This window comes from Macaca mulatta, chromosome 15 (assembly GCF_049350105.2).
Source record: "Macaca mulatta isolate MMU2019108-1 chromosome 15, T2T-MMU8v2.0, whole genome shotgun sequence".
Lineage (NCBI taxonomy): Eukaryota > Metazoa > Chordata > Mammalia > Primates > Cercopithecidae > Macaca > Macaca mulatta.
The window spans coordinates 66,917,606-66,939,801 of NC_133420.1; the positions used below are offsets into that span (position 1 = coordinate 66,917,606).

The 22,196-nt window shown below is 41.7% G+C and overlaps 2 protein-coding genes and 1 long non-coding RNA gene across 23 annotated transcripts in view; 1 reads left to right on the forward strand and 2 right to left on the reverse strand.

Annotated features, from left to right (window-relative positions):
* RIGI (RNA sensor RIG-I) overlaps window positions 1–6,707 on the forward strand; it is a 74,065-nt gene extending 67,358 nt beyond the window's left edge. For 8 of the 10 annotated variants that reach the window (XR_013404603.1, XM_077965168.1, XM_077965170.1 and 5 more), the window contains 2 exons: window positions 1,975–2,118; window positions 4,582–6,707. Coding sequence is in view for 9 of the 10 variants with exons in the window: in XM_077965168.1 (XP_077821294.1) it covers window positions 1,975–2,118; window positions 4,582–4,878 (441 nt within the window). In the remaining variant the exon portion in view is untranslated. The remainder of the gene's footprint in view (window positions 1–1,974; window positions 2,119–4,581) is intronic. The other 2 variants (XM_077965167.1, NM_001042668.1) reach the window with 2 other exon arrangements.
* LOC144334677 (uncharacterized) lies at window positions 448–8,088 on the reverse strand. The gene is made up of 2 exons (XR_013404798.1): window positions 7,078–8,088; window positions 448–2,335 (listed from the first exon to the last, which is right to left on the reverse strand). It is a non-coding gene; the product is annotated as an uncharacterized LOC144334677 (long non-coding RNA).
* Window positions 8,089–11,161: 3,073 nt separating this feature from the next.
* The window catches only part of ACO1 (aconitase 1), a 67,720-nt gene continuing 56,685 nt past the window's right edge, over window positions 11,162–22,196 (reverse strand). For 11 of the 12 annotated variants that reach the window (NM_001257865.1, XM_077965180.1, XM_077965177.1 and 8 more), the window contains 3 exon segments: window positions 11,162–11,994; window positions 12,894–13,079; window positions 21,882–22,004. In NM_001257865.1, coding sequence (NP_001244794.1) covers window positions 11,881–11,994; window positions 12,894–13,079; window positions 21,882–22,004 — 423 coding nt within the window. In that variant the 3' untranslated portion in view covers window positions 11,162–11,880. 12 annotated transcript variants of the gene reach the window in all.

Below are 22,196 nucleotides of genomic sequence, written 5' to 3' on the forward strand. Positions count from 1 at the left end.
GCTAAGTGACAGGGACGCTATTTGCATCTAGGCTGTCTGGATCCACCTGGGACACTTGAAAGCATAGTCTGATATAGAGAGGCGCCACCATAAACCAGTGGGACGGACAGAATCTTCCATAGAAGACATGGAGGAAATCTGTGTTCTTTCTTCCTTCATGATGTTTCAGGGTTCCTTTTATCATTTCCTCTGTTTAGAAAACTTCCTTTAGCCAATATTTTAGGGTAAATCTGCTGATGACAGATTCTCAGTGTTCCTTCATCTGAGAATGTCTTCATTTCTTCCTTATTTTTGAAGGTGGCATCTTGCTGAGTCTAGGGTTCTGGGATGGACTGTTCTTTTCTTTCAGCATTTAAAAAATATTGTGCCACTTCCAGGTAGCCTCCATTGTTTCTAATGACAAATCTCCTGTTATTCAGACTGATTTCCCCCTATGGGTAAGATGTCTTTTTCTTTTTTTTTTTCCTCTGACTGCTTTCAAGATTTTTTTCTTCAGTTTTCATAAGTTTAATTATAACGTGTCTCAGAGTGTTTTTTGAAGGTGTTTATCCTGTTTGGAGCTTGTTCAGCTTCTTGAATCTTGGTTGATGTAGCTTGTTAAATTTGGGATATATTTGGCTGTTATTTCTTTGAATACTTTTTAAGCCCTGCTCTTCTCTCCTTGCAGAACTCCAGTGCCATGACATCGTTTTTTATAGTCCTACAGGTCCTTGAGACTTTGCTTCCCCCCCCCCCCCCAGTGTATTTTGTTGTTGTTTAGATTGGGTAATTTCTGTTGTTCTTTCAGATCACTGACTCTTTTCTTTGTCCCTTCCATTCTGCCACGGAAAGCCCATCCATTGACCTTTTTATTTTGGTTGTATCTTTCAGTTCTAAACTTTGTCTTCCATTTCATTGTTGAACCTTTATGTTTTCTCTTTATGTTTCAAAAGTATTTATAACTGTCCATCGAAGCATCTTTATTAGGGGCTTTAAAATCTTTCTCATCTCAGTGTTGGCATCTATGATTTTTTTTTTCATTCAGTTTGAGATCTATTTATTGGTATGAAGAGTTTTATACTATCATGTCCATGGTTCTAAGTTGGACCATGTTCTTAGCCAAGGACTAGATTTTGAATTAGAATAAAATCATACTACACATATGCAACAATATTCCCTGTGGCTGAAGGGGAGAGAGAAAAAAGGTTTTAGATGTTGAGGGCTGTATTAGTCTGTTTTTATACCACTGACAAAGACATACCTGAGATTGGGAAAACAAAGAGGTTTAATTGGACTTACAGTTCCACATGGCTGGGGAGGCCTCAGAATCATGGTGGGAGGCAGAAGGCACTTCTTACATGGCAGCAGCAGGAGAAAAATGAGGAAGAAGCAAAAGTGGAAACCCCTGATAAACTCATCAGATCTCGGGAGACTTATTCACTATCATAAGAATAGCACAGGAAAGACTGGCCCCCATGATTCAATTACCTCTCCCTGGGTCCGTCCCATAACACACGGGAATTCTGGAAGATGAAAACAATTCAAGTTGAGATTTGGGTAAGGATACAGCCAAACCGTATCAGGGGCTCTTCTGCCTGCTGTATCACTCATTGGGTTTGTGCCTGCAAATGGATATAATTATGCCTGAAACAGTGCATATTGTATATCTGGTACAGGTTTTGCTTTTTTTCAAGTTTTGCAAAACACTAAAGTAGAAAGCATGGTTCATATGACTATTCTATGGACATCTTTAGTGCTTTTATGAGCATTTTTGATGAAGAAATTGAAAGACTAGTTGGAGGCCACAATTAAACATTGACTAATATTAAGTTAGGAGAACCAATAAAATCTGTGATTTTACCAAGTCAGGTACCATATGTTCATGGAAGTTGTATATGAATGATTGTATATGTGCATGTATATGTATATATCTATCTGTGCCTGTTTCTCTCTATATGTGTTAAATTATATTTGAGGTCTTTATTTTTGCATTAGATTCTGCATATACAGACTCATGAAAAATTAATCAGAGATAGTCAAGAAAAACCAAAACCTGTACCTGATAAGGAAAATAAAAAACTGCTCTGCGGAAAGTGCAAAGCCTTGGTATGTTACACAGCTGACATAAGAGTGATAGAGGTAAGCTGCCTTTTTACAAAGTGCCTGGTCATGTTTTAGCACTAGCTAAAGCTTACTGTCGGTGAAATATTTATAGTAAAACTCTATTATTTCCATTGCTATTATGGCCATGATCTGTGTATTTGAAAAAAAGCTAAGAAGTGAAAAAGAAATACTAAATGTTCAATAATAAATAGTTTTTGGCCAGGCATAGTGGCTCACACCTGTAATCCAAACACTTTGGGAGGCCGAGTTGGGTAAATCACAAGGTCAGGAGTTCGAGACCAGCCCGGCCAACATGATGAAACCCTGTCTCTACTAAAAATACAAAAATTAGCTGGGCGTAGGGGCAGGCGGCTGTAATCTTAGCTACTCGGGAGGCTGAGGCAGGAGAATTGCTTGAACCCAGGAGGCAGAGGTTGCAGTGAGCCAAAATCACGCCATTCCACTCCAGCCCAGGTGACAGAGAGACTCTGTCACAAAAAAAAAATTTAAAAAAAAAAAAAAAGCTGGGCATGGTAGCAAGAGCCTGTAGTTCCAGCTACTCAGAAGGCTAGGTGGGCTGATTGTTTGAACTTGAGAGATCAAGGCTGCAGTAAGCCATGATTGCACCACTGCACTCTAGTCTGGATGACAGAGTAAGACCCTGGCTCAAAAAAAGAAAAAAATAGTTTTAAAACATTGCTGTACAGCCACTTAATATTACACAGCCATTTAAAAAAAAGCCATTAAAGTGGTCAGGCCGAGCATGGTGGCTCATGCCTGTAATCCCAGTACTTTGAGGCAGGTGGATCACCTGAGGTCAGGAGTTCGAGACCAGCCTGGCCAACATGGCAAAACCCTCTCTCTACTAAAAATACAAAAATAAGCTGGGCATGGTGGTGGGCACCTGTAATCCCAGCTACTCAGGAGGCTGAGGCAGGAGAATCACTTGAACCCGGGAGGCGGAGGTTGCAGTGAGCTGATGTCGCACCACTGCACTCTAGCCTGGGTGACAGAGCAAGACTCTGTCTCAAAAAAAAAAAAAAAAAAAAGGCATGCTACATGCAATGAAGTGTCCTGGATTAGCTCCTAGAACAGATAAAGGATATGACTAGAGAAAGAGTGGTAAAATCTGTAGTTTAGATAATAGTAATGTACTGATGTTAATATCTTGGTTTTGACAAATGTACTGTGGTATATGAAATGTTAGCATTTGGGGAAACTGGGCAAAGGGTATGCAGAAATTTTCTGGGATATCTTTGCAATTTTTCTGTAAATCTAAAATTGTTCCAAAGTAAAGTTTATTTTAAAGATTATGAAGTTTATGTAGTATAATGAAAAACTGCTTACAAACTAATGTGGAAAAAAGTAACCAGAACACAAAATTATAAAGATGCTACTTTATAGCTGTGTGAAACAGCAGCAAATACCATTGTCACTGTCAAGAAAAAGTCAAAAAACTTACCTTTCTACAGAAAAACAAAGGCTAGGGGAACTATACCAAAATGTATTAATATTTTGGTGGTGAGATTCCATGATCTTTTTCTCTTTCCCTAGTACTTTATGTTTTCCAAACATTCCTTTTGGGCTATGGATCACTTCTATAATGAAGAAAATATATCCTTATTTGTAAAATGTGACATCTGAAGGTTGGCTTTCTATTGCAGCCTTATATTTTGTTCTTAAAACTTTCAGAAAAAGGGTTAGAAAAATCTCCAAAGAGAAATGTGGGGTATAACTGTCTTGCATGTGGGGTTACGGTGGAGGGGCTGGGCTGGCTCAGATGAGGAGTTATTACTTCAGGGTGTTCCATTCATCTTCAGAAAGCAGAAATCTCTCATCAGCTCAGCTGTTTGGGCAAAAAGCATATTAGGAGTCATATTGCTAAGTTCCCTTACCTTTCTAAGTCTGCTTCTTTAGCGTAAAAGGTCCTTTTAGCTCCAATTTGGGTGATTATTCTACTAAAAATGGCCCTTTTAGACCCTATGTTTTCCTGAGGGACTAGTATGTTGGATCTGCATTTGTTTGAGCCGTTTACTCTAAAGTTGACTCTAGGTGGGGCCTGTGAACACGTTAGTCCCTGACCTTCTTCAATTGCACCTTGACCTTGGTCATTTTCCCTGTATCCTTTGGATTGTGCCTGCTAGGGCCACTGGTGAACTTCAGCTTCACAGATTTTCAACAAACATCGCTTGTGTTTTTGAATAATAAGTATCTACCTTCAGAAGCTGGGTTACCTGGGTCTTTCTTAATCTTCCTCTCTATGAGGTGCCCAGTGTCCTCACTTGCAACACTACCCTGCCTGTAGAAGGGAGTCAGGTGCATGGATCGTCCTCTGGACTTCAGGTGAATCCATATTTGTTTTCCTCCAATAAAATAAGTGAGACCCACCTATTCTTCATCTCAGATTATTGTGGAGTTCTCTTTTTTTTTTTTTTAATCACAATTATGTACTGGTTCTAATGTTCTCTTTTGTGTGTTATTCCATCCCTTTATCTGTAGGAATGCCATTACACTGTGCTTGGAGATGCTTTTAAGGAATGCTTTGTGAGGAGACCACATCCCAAGCCAAAGAAGTTTTCAAATTTTGATAAAAGAGAAAAGATATTCTGTGCCCGACAGAACTGCAGCCATGACTGGGGAATCCATATGAAGTACAAGACATTTGAGATTCCAGTTATAAAAATTGAAAGTTTTGTGGTGGAGGATATTGCAACTGGAGTTCAGACACTGTACTCGAAGTGGAAGGACTTTCATTTTGAGAAGATACCATTTGATCCAGCAGAAATGGCCAAATGATATCAGGGCCTCAATCTTCAGCTACAGGGAATGAGTAACTTTGAGTGGAGAAGAAACAAACATAGTGGGTATAATCATGGATCGCTTGTACGCCTGTGAAAATATTTTTTTAAAAATATCTTTAACAGTTTGTATTATATTATATATGCAAAGCACACGAGTGAATCACAGCACTGAATATTTTGTAGGCCAACAGAGCTCTTAGTACTTGGGAAAAATTTAAAAGCCTCATTTCTAGCTTTCTTTTTAGAGTAACTGCCAACAAACACACAGTAATCACTCTGTACACACCGGGATAGATGAATGAATGGAATGTTGGGAATTTTTATCTCCTTTTTTCTCCTTAACCTACTGTACATTGGCTTTTGCCATTAACAATCTACTGAAATTGTTCTTTTGAAGGTTACCAGTGACTCTGGTTGCCAAATCCACTGGGCACTTCTTGACCTTCTATTTGACTTCTGCACATTTGGCCCTGTTGAGCACTCTTCTTGAAACTGTCCCTGGGCTCTTCTCTCTTCTAGTTCTAGTCTAGTCTTTTTTATTGAGTCCTCCTCTTTGCTGATCCCTTAAGGGTTGGTAATTCCAAGGGTTCAATATATATACATGTATATACTGTAAATATGTATATATAACTATTATACATACATACAGGTATGTATATGTAATGGTTATATGTACTCATGTTCCCTGTGTAGCAACATGTGGTACGGCTACACAGAGAACATGAGTACATAAAGCCATTTTTATGCTCACTACTAAAAGCTGTCCACTCTAGAGTTGCTGTATGTAGCAATGTGTGTCCACTCTACAGTGGACAGCTTTTAGTAGTGAGCATAAAAATGATAAAATATTTCTTGAAAACTTAGTTTACTATATATCTTGCCCTATTAATATGTTCTCTTAATATGTGCCATTGTTCTCTTTGACGATTTTCCTTTAATGGTTGATGTTCAACACCTGGACTGAATGTCTGTTCTCAGATCCCTTGGATGTTACAGGTGAGGCAGTCTGACTGTCCTTTCTACTTGAAAGATTAGAATATGTATCCAAATGGCATTCATGTGTCACTTAGCAAGGTTTGCTCATGCTTCAAAGAGCTTAGTTTGCGGTTTTTCTAGACATGGAAGCAAGTGCCTGAGTTCCCTGGAGATCAACGGGATGAGGTGTTCCAGCCGCCTCCCTCTCCATGCAATCTAGTGAGCAATGGTGCAGGCAGGGAGCCAGAGAAACTTGCCAGTTATATAACTTCTCTTTGGCTTTTCTTCATCTATAAAACAAGGATAATACTGAACTGTAAGGGTTAGTGGAGAGTTTTTAATTAAAAGAATGTGTGAAATGTACATGACACAGTAGTTGCTTGATAATAATTACTAGTAGCAGTATTCTTACTAAGATCCAATACAATTTGATTATTTAAACCAAGTTTATGAGTTGATTTTTTTTTCATTTTCCATTTGTATTTTATTAAGAATGTCTTTTCTTATGTGACTGTTTTTTTAATTGCTATTTGATATGGTTTGGCTCTGTGTCCCCACCCAAATCTCATCTTGAATTATAATCCCCATGCGTCAAGGGAGGGACCTGATGGGAGGTGATTAGATCACGGGGGCAGTTGTCCCCATGCTGTTCTTGGGATAGTGAGTTCTCATAAGAGCTGATGGTTTTATAAGTGTTTGACAATTCCTCCTTTACACACACACTTTCTCTCTCATCTGCTGCCATGTAAGACGTGCCTACTTCCCCTTCTGCCATGATTGTAAGTTTCCTGAGGCCTCCTCAGCCATGTGTAACTGTGAGTCTATTAAACCTCTTTTCTTTATAAATTACCCAGTCTCAGGCAGTTCTTTATAGCAGTGTGAAAATGGACTAATACACTACTGTTTAAGAACTCCAATAGGATGTGTAAAACATCTACCAGAAATAGATTTAATAAGAGAAAAAAAAATTTTTTTTGAGATGGAGTCTCACTCTGTTGCCCAGGTTGGAGTATAGTGGTGTGATCTCGGCTCACTGCAATCTCTGCCTTCTGGGTTCAAGTGATTCTCCTGCCTCAGCCTCCCAAGTAGCTGGGTACGGGCACCTGCCACCACACCCGGCTAATTTTTATTATTTTTAGTGGAGTCAGGGTTTCACCATGTTGGCCAGGCTGATCTTGAACTCCTGACCTCAAGTGATCCACTTGCCTCGGCCTCCCACAGTGTTGGGATTACAGGCATAAGCCACCATAACTGGCCAAGAAAAGTTCTTTTAAGTGTGTAAATGATTCAATTTGGATGAAGGTGAATAGCCCTCTTCAGCCAACGGAGGCAGGCAGACTGAAGTGAAATAAGGAAAACTTAGCATTTCCTTGTTTGACTTTTAATAGAATAATGTCATTGCCAGGCATGGACTCAAACAAAGTAGGCACTTGGTTAACATGTATTGAATGAAAGAGATGAGTAGGTAGGCTTTTAGGAAGTGGATCTCTTGACTGACTCCCAAATGCTGGTCATTGCATTTCTAGACCAAAGGCCACATTTTAGAAACAACTGGGGAGTCTTCTTCATGGACACATGCCCAGCCCCATTACAGCATCCTGGCAGGGTGTCCAGCCATGTGCATGTTTTGAAGCTCCTGTGGTTGAGACACCACCTGTTATACAACCACCACCTTGTTATCTCTGCAGTCCTGGCCTGTGCTGATGCTGTGATATTTTCACCCTGAAATGAAGACTCATCTCAACATCAAGGTCAGTAAAACAATTCCTGTCCTTAAAACTGATTCATTATTATTTGAATTTCAAACAGCAGACCAACCATAGCTCAGTGTTTCTCAAGAGCATCCTGTGGAGCACAGTGTGTGAGACGCCCAGAAGAAAGCACTCTGTGGTCAGGTGGGTTTCTGTGCCATTTGCTGCCACCTTCCCTGCAAACAGTGATTTACAGCACACATTGTTCTTGTGTCTGTTCTGCAGTGATAAAACCCGTTTAACTCAGTGGTTCCCAAATGTACTGACCCTGGGTCTGTTTTACTCAGGGGACACTGTTAACATCCTGTAAAAGCACAGTAGCAGGTATCCAGCCTGCATACGAAAAGACAACCAGAACCAAATTTGGCAGGTACATGCCTGGAACTCTGTTTCATTATAACATAAAACTACGAATTTCATTCAATAAATCTGTATTGAATATGTAGGATTCACTCTTGGGATGTCAACTTTTAAAAATAAGAATATCAGCTACCATTATATAATCTTTTTTCATGATAATTATGCCGTCTGGTTGAACACAAACTGGCTGGATGTTAAAATCCACTTGTGTTTATGACATTTAATAATGTCCTAAGAAGGCAGCCAGGAGAACCTTGGTTACTATTTTTCAAAAGTGGCTCTGCATTGCTCCTACATAACCCCGTGCATTACTCCAGTCCTGTTAGAGCCCTGAAAGGGAAACTGCCAAAAATAAAGTTCTTCATTTAGGTGACTAGGAACTCCCAATATTTTTGCCCTAGGGAATACTGGGAGACAAATCTCCAAGATCACAAATTATTAATGGTTGCCCCAGAACTGCTGGTGGCCATATCCCCTGGCATATGGAAGGGCCCAGAATAGGCCACTTTACTGCAGAGGCCAATAGAAGGTATGATTGGCGGAGGGATGGGGGGTGGTTGGAGGGGCAAATGGAAGGGAGCTTGAGTCACTAGATCCAATCAAGCCCACAGTCATGGCCACCACTGTTCCTCAAGTTCTGTGATCCAGCTTTTTTTTTTTTTTTTTTTTTGCTTTAGCTAATTTCAGTTGTGCTTCTACCACAGCTAAGATTCATGCCTAATGGATCTTTCCCCTAGATTACTCCCGACGTACCATAAAAATCTGGTGGGTAAATAAGGACGAGGGATGCCCTTCGTGTGTATTTGCTATATTAAAAATATTAACTCTTAGCTTGCTGTGGATGCCAGGAATGCCTTTTTCCCTAGGAGGGATCAGGCAGTAATGAATTTGGAAAACTATCAGAACAAACATGGGAATCTTCATTCCCAAAGAATATGGGAGGGAGAACAGCATATTTTTCATTTGGATAGTAAGACGACCAGCCCTTAAAGAACCAGGTAAAAGAAGTTCGTTTATTTAGGCTTGTTAGTGGGCAAGGTTGAGACACTGGCCAAGATACCTTTTTTTTTTTTTTTTCCGGGGGGGTGATAGGGTCTCACTTTGTTGCCCAGGCTGGAGTGCAGTGGAACAATCATGGCCTCGACCTCCCAGGCTCAAGTGGTCCTCCCACCTCAGCCTCCTCAAAAGCTGGGACCACAGGTGCACACCTGGCTGATTTAATTAATTGATTTTTTTTTGTAAAGTGTTGCCCAGGTTGGTCTCAAACTTCTGGGCTCAAGCAACCCTCCAGCCTCGGCCTCCCAAAGTGTTGGGATTATAGGCATGAGCCACTGTGTCTGGCAAAGATATTTTTACTGAAAAGGACAGAAGGTATACTTGGAGGTAAGGGACCCACTTCCATTAGTCTAGCCACTAGTCTAGCCACAAGAATCTGTTTCCTCATAACCACGGTCTTTGGTTGGGCTGCTGTAACTAAATATGAACTGGGTGCCTTATAAACAATAGACATTCCTCACAGTTCTGGCCGAAAGTCTAGGTTCAAAGCACTGGCAGATTCAGTATCTGGTGAGAACCCACTTTCTGGTTCACAGATGGTACTTTCTTGCTGTGTTCTCCCATGGTAGAAGAAATGAGGGGGTCTCTAACTTGAGCCTCTTTTAAGGCACTACCCCCATCCATGAGGGCCTCACCACCATGATCTAATCACCTTCCAAAGGCCCCAGCTTCTATTACCATCACCTAGGGGGTTAAGGTTTCACCACGTGAATTTTGGGAGGATACAAACATTCAGACCATAGGAGCCACTGAATGTGGGGATCAAGACAGCTCCCCAGCTGCTCAGTAATGGAGAGCTAAGAGGGTGGAGGTCTGTTTTCTCAGCCATTCTTAGTGTTTTTATTCTAGGACTGATCCTAACATGAGGATCACAGGCTTTTTGTATAATGGAGTTCTGTTTGTATTTTTTTTTTTTTTTTTTTGAGATGGAGTTTTGCTCTTGTAGCCAGGCTGGAGTACAATGGCATGATCTCAGCTCACTGCAGCCTCTGCCTCCTGGGTTCAAGCAATTTTCCTGCCTCAGCCTCCCATGTAGCTGGGATTACAGGCGCCCGACACCATACCTGGCTAATTTTTGTATTTTTAGTAGAGACAGGGTTTTACCATGTTGGCCAGGCTGGTCTAGAACTCCTGACCTCAGATGATCTACCCGCCTCAGCCTCCCAAAGTGCTTTATAGGTGTGAGCCACCGTGCCTGGCTGTTTGTAATTTTTTTTTTTTTAATATAAATAAGATCCCCAGGACCGCAAGTGCAGGGATGCTAAATAACCTGTCTTGATCCCTCATCTGGTGAGAAATAGAAAAAGGATTAGATTCCAGACGTTGTGATGGTCAGGCCATATCCCCTGAGTGCTAAGTTTGACATAAAAAATTTGTTACAAAGATCCTGCCCTCCTGTCCCTGGACATCACAGCTCCTGCTGGTTCCTGGGCATTCAGACTCTGGGACTTACACCAGCATTCCCCATGCCCCTCCAGGTTCTTAGGCCATTTGGACTTGAACCAAGTTATACCGCCAGCTTTCCTGGGTCTCCCTAAGAGTGGAACCCTGATCCAATACAATTAGTGCTGCTGTAAGAAGAGACATGGGAGAGCCCATTTTCTCTCTCTCCCACCACGCACAAACCAAATAAATGCCATGTGAGAACAAGCAAGAAGGTGGCCATCTGTAAGCCAGGAAGAGTGTCCTCACCAGAAAATGAAGTGGCTAGAACTTTGATCTCAGAATTCCAGCCTCCATAACTGTGAGAAAATACATTTCTATTCTTTCAGCCATTCAGGCTATGGTATTACATTATAGCAGCCCAAGCAAACTAAGACATGCCCAGAAACGACTACAGGGGTAAAAATGAGCAGATAAACTTCAGGGCACTAAAAACCGATCATCTGCTTTTCCTTACGTACTCACATCATTGCTACTGCTAGCAGGCTACTCTTCCCTCTTGTCTGCTCCCAAACAGGGTAGAGCATAATGGTTCCTAAACATTTCCATTATACCTGTACAATTCTGATAGAGTTGTAAAAATGGGAGAATATGAAGGTTGTTCAGGCTTCCTAATGACATAGTCTGAGATTCACTCTGCACTAAATGTCCCAAATTCCAGCCACAAACACAGCAAAACTCAAAGTCAACATGTTTTCATTGAAAATAGATTTCATTTCATTCAAATTAGAAATGTGTTCTGCCAAAACCGCCTCCCAACAAAGGTCTCTGCTTGATAAATGAAAAGATAGTAAAAGAAAACTTCAGATTTCTTTTTATGTGGATCTATCAAAAGGTACATAATCAAAAAAACTTCAACACCTGATCTGTCCATGAGGAGTCTGGATGATTCACTCTGAAGGAAAAGGGGAGAGAAGAGAGAATCACTGCTCTGATTTGAAGTGTGAAAAGTTCGTATCTATCCATGTCAGTTAACACTGGTATAATATAGAAAGGAAAATGACCTTCAAGAGAAAGGTTTCATTGAGCAGAGGGTAAGAGGAACAATAAGAGGGTAGGAGACACCTCCTGAGAAGGTTTGCTTGTGTTCAGCTGAAGATTAATAGGAAATAGTGAAAAATCAACGTCCTGTGATCAGTAACTTTAAAGACAAGCTTGGTTCTTTCTGACACTACTGACATTCCCACCATTCTGGCTTCCAAATTCTGGAAAAAGAGAAGATTAACAAAAATAGAGAATGTAGAAACTTCTGGTTTTGTGCCTGCAGGATTGGCACCAAAACCCTGGTGCTCACTTGCTCCATCTACAAGGCAGCACCCCTCCCAGAGGCAGCCGGGGAGGCCTCTCCACCAGGGCCTGGGCTGGCTGGTGGTGCGACTTCCTCCCTGGGCGCAGCACCAAGTGCAGGTCTCCTACTTGGCCATCTTGCGGATCATGTAGTTGAGGATGCCCCCATTGAGGAAATAAGTGAGCTCCACATCAGTGTCGAACCTCATGACAACCTGGAAAGTCTTTCCAGTATCCAGCTGCGGCACAAAGAAACAGAAGAATCACTGAGGGAGGCGGCGAGACAGCTCTGTTCAGAGGAGATTCTGCCCAGCCTGCCCCTCAGGTGTGGTCCACACGTCAGCAACACCAGCAGCACATGGGGACATGTAAGGCTGCTGGCCCCAGCCCAGACCCACTAAATCAGAAGATGCATTTCAGCAAGATCCCTGGGAGGCTGCTTTGCCCATTAAAGTTTAAGAATCACACAGACTGCAAATGATTGGAGGGGAGAGGCATCTAAGAACTAGAAATAGCCTCTCAGGGCAGTAGCTATTAATATCCTTGGGGTGATATTTTCTAAACCTCTGGGGGCTCCCTGTGGACGGAATATCCAATCAGCAGAGATTTCATTAAGGTTGTCCCTTAGGCAGCTGGCCCACCTGCTTATCTGAGACACAGACACCGAATCCCCCTTGGGACCTGGTGCTGGGTACTTTATCTTTACCTTGCCTAGGGATCTGTCAGTTTTACTCTTGGGCTAATCAAAGCCTGGTGCCTATGGGCAGGCTTAGGGAGGAGTGAGTATATCTGTTGCTCACATTTTTATAGTGAAATGTTTTAGGGAATGTGAAATGTAACATTCCTGAGCTCCATCATGATCTTCTGCCTCTGGGCTGAGTGAGACCGGGAACAGGGTACAGTAGGGGGTGGGAGGTAAGAATGGAACTGAGGATAACTCTATGAATAAACAGAGAAATTAATAAATCCATAGGCATCATCCATAGAAAAGGTGCTAGTAGGCCTCCTAAGTCTAATGCAGTCCTACTGAGTGATTTTTTTTTTTACCTTCCAAACCTCACTAATTTCCTTCTAACAAGACTGGTTACAAACAAGGGGACCCCTTTTGATGGGGCCTGGCATAGAGGCTCCAGCTTACCTTGACCTGAACTTTCATTCGTGGTTTGAGGTTTTCTGGAATAATGATAGTGTATCGTTCCTGCCCTGTGAGCCCCAGGGCATCTGCATTCTCACCAGGGAGATATTCAAGTGGGATCACCCCCATGCCAACCAGGTTACTGCGGTGAATGCGCTCATAGCTCTCGGCCAGGACAGCTTTGATTCCCTGATGAATAAAAGCAGTAGTTTAGACACAGTTCCAATCTTTTCTTCGGATATACAGATTTACAAAAGACTCTGTGAGAGAGTTGGCATGATGGTCGAATAGGAACAGCTCCAGTCTGCAGCTCCCAGTGAGATCAACACAGAAGGCAGGTGATTTCTGCATTTCCAACTGAGGTACCCAGTTCATCTCATTGGGACTGGTTGGACAGTGGGTGCAGCCCACAGAGGGTGACCCCAAGTGGGTTGGGGCGTTGCCTCACCCAGGAAGCACAAAGGGTCAGGAAACTCCCTCTCCTAGCCAAGGGAAGCCATGAGAGGCTGTACCGGGAGGAATGGTGCAGACCGGCCTGATACTGTACTTTTCCCATGGCCTTTGCAACTGGCAGACCAGGAGATTCCCTCCAGTGCCTGGCTTGGCGGGTCCCACACCGGCAAGGAGCCCAGAAAGCTAAGATCCACTGGCTTGAAATTCTTGCTGCTAGCACAGCAGTCTGAGGTCAACCTGGGATGCTTGAGCTTGGTAGGGGGTGGGGCATTGGACATTGCTGAGGCTTGAGTAGGCGGTTTTACCCTCAGTGTAAACAAAGTCTCAAACTGGGTGGAGCCCACCACAGCTCAGCATGGCCGATTGCCTCTCTAGATTCCTCTTCCCTGGGCAGGGCATCTCAAAGGCAGCAGCCCCAGCCAGGCACTTATAGACAACACCCCCATCTCCCTGGGACAGAGCACCTAGGGGAAGGGGTGGCTGTGGGCGCAGCCTCAGCACACTTAAATGTCCCTGCCTGACAGCTCTGAAGAGAGTAGCGGTTCTCCCAGCCCAGCATTCGAGCTCTGATAAGGCCAGATTGCCTTCTCAAGTGGGTCCCTGTATCCTGACTGGAAGAGCTCTGGCCGGCAGCTGGTGGGTGCCCCTTTGGGATGAAGCTTCCAGAGGAAGGAACAGGCAGCAATTGTTGCTGTTCTGCAGCCTCTGCTGGTGATACCCAGGCAAACAGGGTCTGGAGTGGACCTCTAGCAAACTCCAGCAGACCTGCAGCAGAGGGGTCTGTTAGAGGGAAAACTAACAAACAAAAAGGAATAGCATCAACATCAACAAAAAGGACATCCACTCAGAGACCCCATCCGACAGTCATCAACATCAAAGGCCAAAGGTAAATAAATCCACAAAGATGGGGAGAAACCAGTGCAAAAAGGCTGAACATTCCAAAAACCAGAATGGCTCTTCTCCAAAGGACCACAACTCCTCGCCAGCAAGGGAACAAAACTAGAGAGTGAATGAGATTGACAAATTGACAGAAGTACCCTTCAGAAGGTGGGTAGTAATAAACTCCTCCAAGCTAAAGGAGCATGTTCTAACCCAATGCAAGGAAGCCAAGAACCTTGAAAAAAGGTTAGATGAATTGCTAACTAGAATAACCAGTTTAGAGAAGAATATAAATGACCTGATGGAGCTGAAAAACAGCATGAGAACTTTGTGAAGCATATACAAGTATCAATAGCTGAATCGATCAAGAAAATATATCAGAGATTAGAGAAAAAAGAGTGAAAAGAAACGAACAAAGCCTCCAAGAAATATGGGACTATGTGAAAAGACCAAATTATGTTTGACTGGTGTACCTGAAAGTGACAGGGAGAATGAAACCAAGTTGGAAAACATTCTTCAGGATATTATCCAGGAGAACTTCCCCAACCTAGCAAGGCAGGCCAACATTCAAACTCAGGAAATACACAGAACACCACAATGATACTCAACAGGACACATAATTGTCAGATTCACCAAGGTTGAAACAAAGGAAAAAATGTTAAGGGCAGCCAGAGAGAAAGGTCAGGTTACCCACAAAGGGAAGCCCATCAGACTAACAATGGATCTCTCTACAGAAACCCTACAAGTCAGAGGAGAATGGGGGCCAATATTCAACATTCTTAAAGAATTTTCAACCCAGAATTTCATATCCAGCCAAACTAAGCTTCATAAGTGAAGGAGACATAAAATCCTTTATAGACAAGCAAATGCTGAGAGATTTTGTCACCACCAGGCCTGCCTCACAAGAGCTCCTGAAGCAAGCAGTAAACATGGAAAGGAACAACCGATACCAGTCACTGCAAAAACATACCAAATTGTAAAGACCATCAATGCTATGAAGAACCTGCATCAACGGGCAAAATAACCAGCTAACATCATGATGACAGGATCAGATTCACACATAACAATATTAACCTTAAATGTAAATGGGCTAAATGCCCCAATTAAAAGACACAGATTGGCAAAATTGGATAAAGAGTCAAGACCCATCAGTGTGCTGTATTCAGAAGACCCATCTCAAGTGCAAAGACACACATAGACTCCAAATAAAGGGATGGAGGAAGATTTACCAACCAAATAGAAAGCAAAAGAAAGCAGGGGTTGCAATCCTAGTCTCTGATAAAACAGACTTTAAACCAACAAAGATCAAAAGAGACAAGGCCATTACATGATGGTAAAGGGATCAATGTGACAAGAAGAGCTAACTATCCTAAATATATATGTACCCAATACATAAAGCAAGTTCTTAGAGACCTACAAAGAGACTTAGACTCCCACACAATAATAGTGGGAGACTTTAACACCCCACTGGCAATAATAGATCAACAAGACAGAAAATTAACAAGGATATTCAGGACTTGAACTCACCTCTGGACAAAGCTGACCTAATAGACATCTACAGAACTTTCCACCCCAAATCAACAGAATATACATTCTTCTCAGCACCACATCGCACTTTTTCTAAAACTGACTACATAATTGGAAGTAAAACACTCCTCAGCATATGCAAAAGAATGGAAATCATAACGAACTGTCTCTCAGACCACAGTGCAATCAAATTAGAACTCAAGATTAAGAAACTCGCTCAAAACCACACAACTACACGGAAACTGAACAACTTGCTTCTGAATGACTGGTAAAAAATGAAATGAAGGCAGAAATAAAGATGTGCTTTGAAACCAATGAGAACAAAGACACAATGTACCAGAATCTCTGGGACACACTTAAAGCAGTGTGTAGAGGGAAATTTATAGCACTAAATGCCCATAAGAGAAAGAGGAAAGTTCTAAAATCAACATCCTAACATCACAGTTAAGAGAACTAGAGATGCAAGAGCAAACAAACTCAAAAGCTAGCAGAAGGCAAGAAATAATTAAGATCAAAGCAGAACTGAAGGAGATAGAGACACTAGAAACTGTTCAAAAAATTAATCCAGGAGGTGGTTTTTTGAAAAGATCAACAAAACAGACTGCTAGCCAGACTAATAAAGAAGAAAAGAGAGAATCAAATAGATGAAATAAAAAATGATAAAGGAAATATCACCAGTGATCCCACAGAAATACAAAGTACCAGTATAGAGAATACTATAAACACCTCTATGCAAATAAACTAGAAAATCTAGAAGAAATGGATAAACTCCTGGACACATACACCCTCCCAAGACTAAACCAGGAAGAAGTTGAATCCCTGAATAGACCAATAACAAGTTCTGAAATTGAGGCTGTAATAAATAGCCTACCAACCAAAAAAAGCCCAGGACCAGATGGATTCACAGCCAAATTCTACCAGAGGTACAAAGAGGAGCTGGTACCATTCCTTCTGAAACTATTCCTAACAATAACAATAGAAAAAGAGGGACTCCTCCCTAACTCATTTTATGAGGCCAGCATCATCCTGATACCAAAACCTGGCAGACACACAACAAAAAAGAAAATTTCAAGCCAATATCCCTGATGAACATCAATGCAAAAATCCTCAAAATACTGGCAAACCAAATCCAGCAGCACATCAAAAAGCTTATCCACCATGATCAAGTCGGCTTCATCCTGGGAATGCAAGGCTGGTTCAACATACACAATTCAATAAATGTAATCCATCACATAAACAGAACCAAAGACAAAAACCACATGATTATCTCAATAGATAGATAAAAGGCCTTCGACAAAATTCAATAGCCCTTCATGTTAAAAACTCTCAATAAACCAGGTATTGATGGAACATATCTCAAAATAGTAAGAGCTATTTATGACAAACCCACAGTCAATACCATACTGAATGGGCAAAAACTGGAAGCATTCTCTTTGAAAACTGGCACAAGACAAGGATGCCCTCTCTCACCACTACTATTCAACACAGTATTGGAAGTTCTGGCCAGGGAAATAGGCAAGAGAAAGAAATACAGGGTATTGAAATAGGAATGTCTCTGTTTGCAGATGACATGATTGTATATTTAGAAAACCCCTTTGCCTCAGTCCAAAATCTCCTTAAGGTGATAAGCAACTTCAGCAAAGTCTCAGGATACAAAACCAATCTGCAAAAATCACAAGCATTCCTATACACTGATAATAGACAAACAGCCAAATCATGAATGAACTCCCATTCACAACTGCTACAAAGAGAATAAAATACTCAGGAGTACAACTCATAAGGGATGTGAAGGACCTCTTCAAGAACTACAAACCACTGTTCAAGGAAATAAGAGAGGACACAAACAAATGGAAGAACATTCCATGCTCATGGATAGGAAGAATAAATATTGTGAAAATGGCCATACTGCCCAAAGTAATTTACAGATTCAGTGCTATCCACATCAAGCTACCATTGACTTGCTTCACAGAATTGGAAAAAACTACTTTAAATTTCATATGGAACCAAAAAAGGGCCCATGTAGCCAAGACAATCCTAAACAAAATGAACAAAGCTGGAGGCGTCATGCTTCCTGCTATCTGACTTCAAACTATACTACAAGGCTACAGTAATAAAAACAGCATGTTACTAGTACCAAAACAATTATATAGACCAGTGGAACAGAACAGAGGCCTCTGAAATAACATCACACATCTACAACCATCTGATCTTTGACAAACCTGACAAAAACAAGCAATGGGGAAAGGATTCCCTATTTAATGAATGGTGTTGGAAAAACTGGGTAGCCATATGCAGAAAGCTGAAACTGGATCCCTTCCTTACACGTTATACAAAAATTAACTCAAGATGGATTAAAGACTTAAACGTAAGACCTGAAACCATAAAAATCCTCCAAAGAAAACCTAGGCAATATCATTCAGGACATAGGCATGGGCAAAGACTTGTCTAAAACACCAAAACTATGGCAACAAAAGCCAAAATTGACAAATGGGATCTAATTAAAACTAAAGAGCTTCTGCACGGCTAAAGAAACTATACCTGATGTAAATGACGAGTTGATGGGTGCAGCACAGCAACATGGCACAAGTATACATATGTAACAAACCTGCACATTATGCACATGTACCCTAGAACTTAAAGTATAATAATAATAAAAAAAAAAAGAAAGAAAAAAAAAAAAGAAACTATCATCAGAGTGAACAGGCAACCTAGAGAATGGGAGAAAATTTTTGCAATCTATCCATCTGACAAAGGGCTAATCAAAAGACATTTATGCAGCCAACATACATATGAACAAATGCTCATCCTCACTGGTCATTAGAGAAATCCAAATCAAAACCACAATGAGATACCATCTCATGCCAGTTAGAATGGTGATCATTAAAAAGTCAGGACACAACAGATGCTGGAGAGGGTGGGAAGAAACAAATGTTTTTACACTGTTGGTGGGAGTGTAAATTAGTTCAACCATTGTGGAAGACGGTGTGGTGATTCCTCAAGCATGCAGAACCAGAGATACCATTTGACGCAGCAATCCCATTTCTGGGTATATACCCAAAGGATTATAAATCATTGTACTATAAAGACACATGCACATGTATATTTACTGTGGCACTGTTCCCAATAGCAAAGACGTGGAACCAACCCAAATGCCCATCAAAGATAGACTGGATTAAGAAAATGTGACACATATACACCATGGAATACTATGCAGTCATAAAAAAGGATGAGTTCATGTCCTTTGCAGGGACAGGGATGAAGCTAGAAACCATCATTCTCAGCAAACTAACACAAGAACAGAAAACCAAACACCGCATGTTCTCACCCATAAGTGGGAGTTGAACAATGAGAACCCATGGACACAGGGAGGGGAATGAACATCACACACCGGGGCCTGTTGGCAGGTGGAGGGCTATGGGAGGGACAGCATTAGGAGGATAATGTAGATGACGGGTTGATGGGTGCAGCAAACCACCACAGCACATGTATATGTATGTAACAAACCTCCACATTCTGCACATGTACCCCAGAACTTAAAGTATAATAATAAAAAGTAAACACAACAATGAAATACAGCATACAAATAAACAAAAATGTTTGCATATATTTTGTAACCTTTGCCTTGCTACCTCTATAATTCTCAATTTACACCATGTTTTTAGTTAATGTCAGAGTAAAAAAAGTCACTACAATCATACTACATTCTATCAATGTATAAGAAATCACTTCCGTTATAAAACGAAGGATCATAAACCTAAAAATCAGTCAGTGTATGCAAATCTGGAAATACTCTGGAGTTCTATTTCTGAAATATTAGTATTAAATACCAAATAATTGTTTAATTATCTGATAAAAATAATAAAAAGCTTTAAGCTTTTTATTGTCCCCCTTTACCCAGGGAGTCAGTGCTGGAATCTGGTATTTGGACCCTGGAGTCTGACAAGCGATGTAACATGTTTGAGCAAACTTACATTGTATCTGGAATCCACATCGCAAAACAACATAAAATTTTTCCCTTGATTTTTTTCCCACTATTTTAGCTGTATCACCAGGCACAGAAAGTTCAATCAAAAAAGCAACTTTCAGAACATACCACAGATAAAGTAAACAATTACCTCTTGTGTACTGCTTTTACACTTTCTGCTTCAAAGACCAAATTGCGTTGAATATAGTCTTGATACTAAGCTTAAAGTATGTTTTACTGGGAATCTATAATCGGCAATATACAGCAATAAAGAATGGTACTCCATTAACTAGAACTCCCCATCAGTTTATTATAATTAATAACTGTCATATAATATTAAAATACCCTAAGAGGTCTCTTGATATCTAGGGCACACTTTTAATTGCCCAACACCAGGGTCACTTTAGGAGCTTGTTGAAAACATAGATACTTGGGTACTACTCCAGATCTGCTGCATCAGAATGTCTTGCAGGGAGCATGGGTGGGAGGGGACTAGTGATTCTTATAATTTTGAGAACCGTGAACTATAGCTCAATGGTTCTCAACCACTGCTGCATACCAGAATTAGCAGGGGAGGCTTTTAAAATCCCAATGTCCAGGCCTTTCTCCTTACCAATTAAACCAGAATCTCTGGAGATGAGATCCAAGCATAGGTATTAAAACGAAATAATAATCCCATAAGTGTTTCCAAACTTGCGAAGCACTGCTACAGGGAGAGGGCAGATTCTTTGGGGCTGTAGATATTTTCTAGGGTTTTAGGGATAGGTGGATGTATTCTGGGGAAGTAGAAAGCTTTCTAAACACACCCTATTCATGTCACTAGCTCTGTGCAAAGGCCATGCTGCTGTGCTTCAGAAGCTGTAAATCATAGCTGTCCACTGCTCTCTGGTAAGTACAGTCCAGCACAGCTGAGTGGCCCAGCCTGGACAGCTACAGAACAGAAGAGCACATGGCTTCCTGGGCAGCCAGAACTCAGCGGTTCTGTAGAAAAGTCTGGACTCCAGAGAACCCGTGGGGGCCAGTTCTCTTATCCTCTATCAGATCTTAGAGTTCCCTACCTGAGTGCTGACTGCTTGGGTCGCATTTTGGCTACCAGCTCCCAACCCACTTCCTAAAATCCTTTTTCTTCTGCAATTATCTGGATCTTTTCAGTAGTTTCCAGAAAAGACAGGCCTTTGACCTACTACTAACTAATCAGAGAACATTTCTATTTTCCTCAGAGCAAAATAACCAATGAAAATAATAGGTGTGATGTTCAAAGACATTTTCAGAAGCCTGGATGTCTGGAGAACTGCCTGCCAGACGGCCACATTTTTTTTTACTGTACTTCTGGATATGAACTTAGTGTTTCCCAAGTGCATTAATTTGCAAGCCATAAATGATTTAAATTGACATCAGGTAAGCCATGTTTACCCCACCCTGAAGATTCAGGCTGGGTGGCACGATTCTTCTCTGCTTTTAGGGCAAGCAAATGCTCAAGAGGTAAAAGCTCTCTGCTCCCTGCATGGCCCCTTCCATGGGGACACCTCAAGAGGTGGAGCCCCGAGATGGCGGAAGGTTCTAAAGAGCTGCCTGGGTATGTGCAGGGTGAGTTTCCCTCTCTCATGGAGAGCCCATAAACAGATATTCATAGGCAGTGAAGAGCAATTGTAAAAAGTGATTCTCCCAATTTTCCAGGAGACTTAGAACGCATTCTTGCCGAAGTAACTACTGAAAAAGTTCAGGCTCCTTTTCTCTTCTGTGAACCTGACAGACAATACAATAGCTCTGGCTTATTCCTGACATCCACCTGGAACAAGGTACTTGAATAAATTTGGGGTCCTCAGCCTCTGAGAATGTTATAAAAGCCATGACACCGCTCCCCAAGAAAGACATCTGTATACACTTCTGGATATGTTTCAGAGACTTCACAGACCCTACCCCAAAACTGTTCTACAGACACACCCCCAAGGTTCATTAATCAATGACAGATCCAGTTCAACTCTGCATGGCCCTTCACCAAGTAAAATAAATCCAGAGGCTCTAAGAAGCAGGCCAGGAATAAACGCTACATGCTTTTTTGAGCTTGCTCTTCCTTGACATCTTCTTGGAAAGTAAAGCAACAGGATTTGTGCCTGGGGACCCTCACAGTTCAGAGGGGAGCTGCCTCCTGGCTGCTTCATACTCACCAGCAGGAAAGGGCCCTTGGCTGCCCAGTCTCGGGAGCTGCCTGCACCGTACTCTTTGCCAGCCAGAACGATCAGGGGAAGGCCTGCCTGCTGGTACCGCTCAGCAGCATCAAACACATCAAGCTGAGGAAGAGAAAAGGAAGTTTTACAGATGCAGGAGAGGCAAAGAGTGGACACAAGTCCCCTGAGCCCTGGTGAGGGCGGGGCCAGAAGGGTCTGCAGATGACCAAATCCGTGCAATCAGACATCTGGTCTATAAATTCCCAATTATCTTGATCTTTCTACTTCTACCAAATATATATATATATATATATA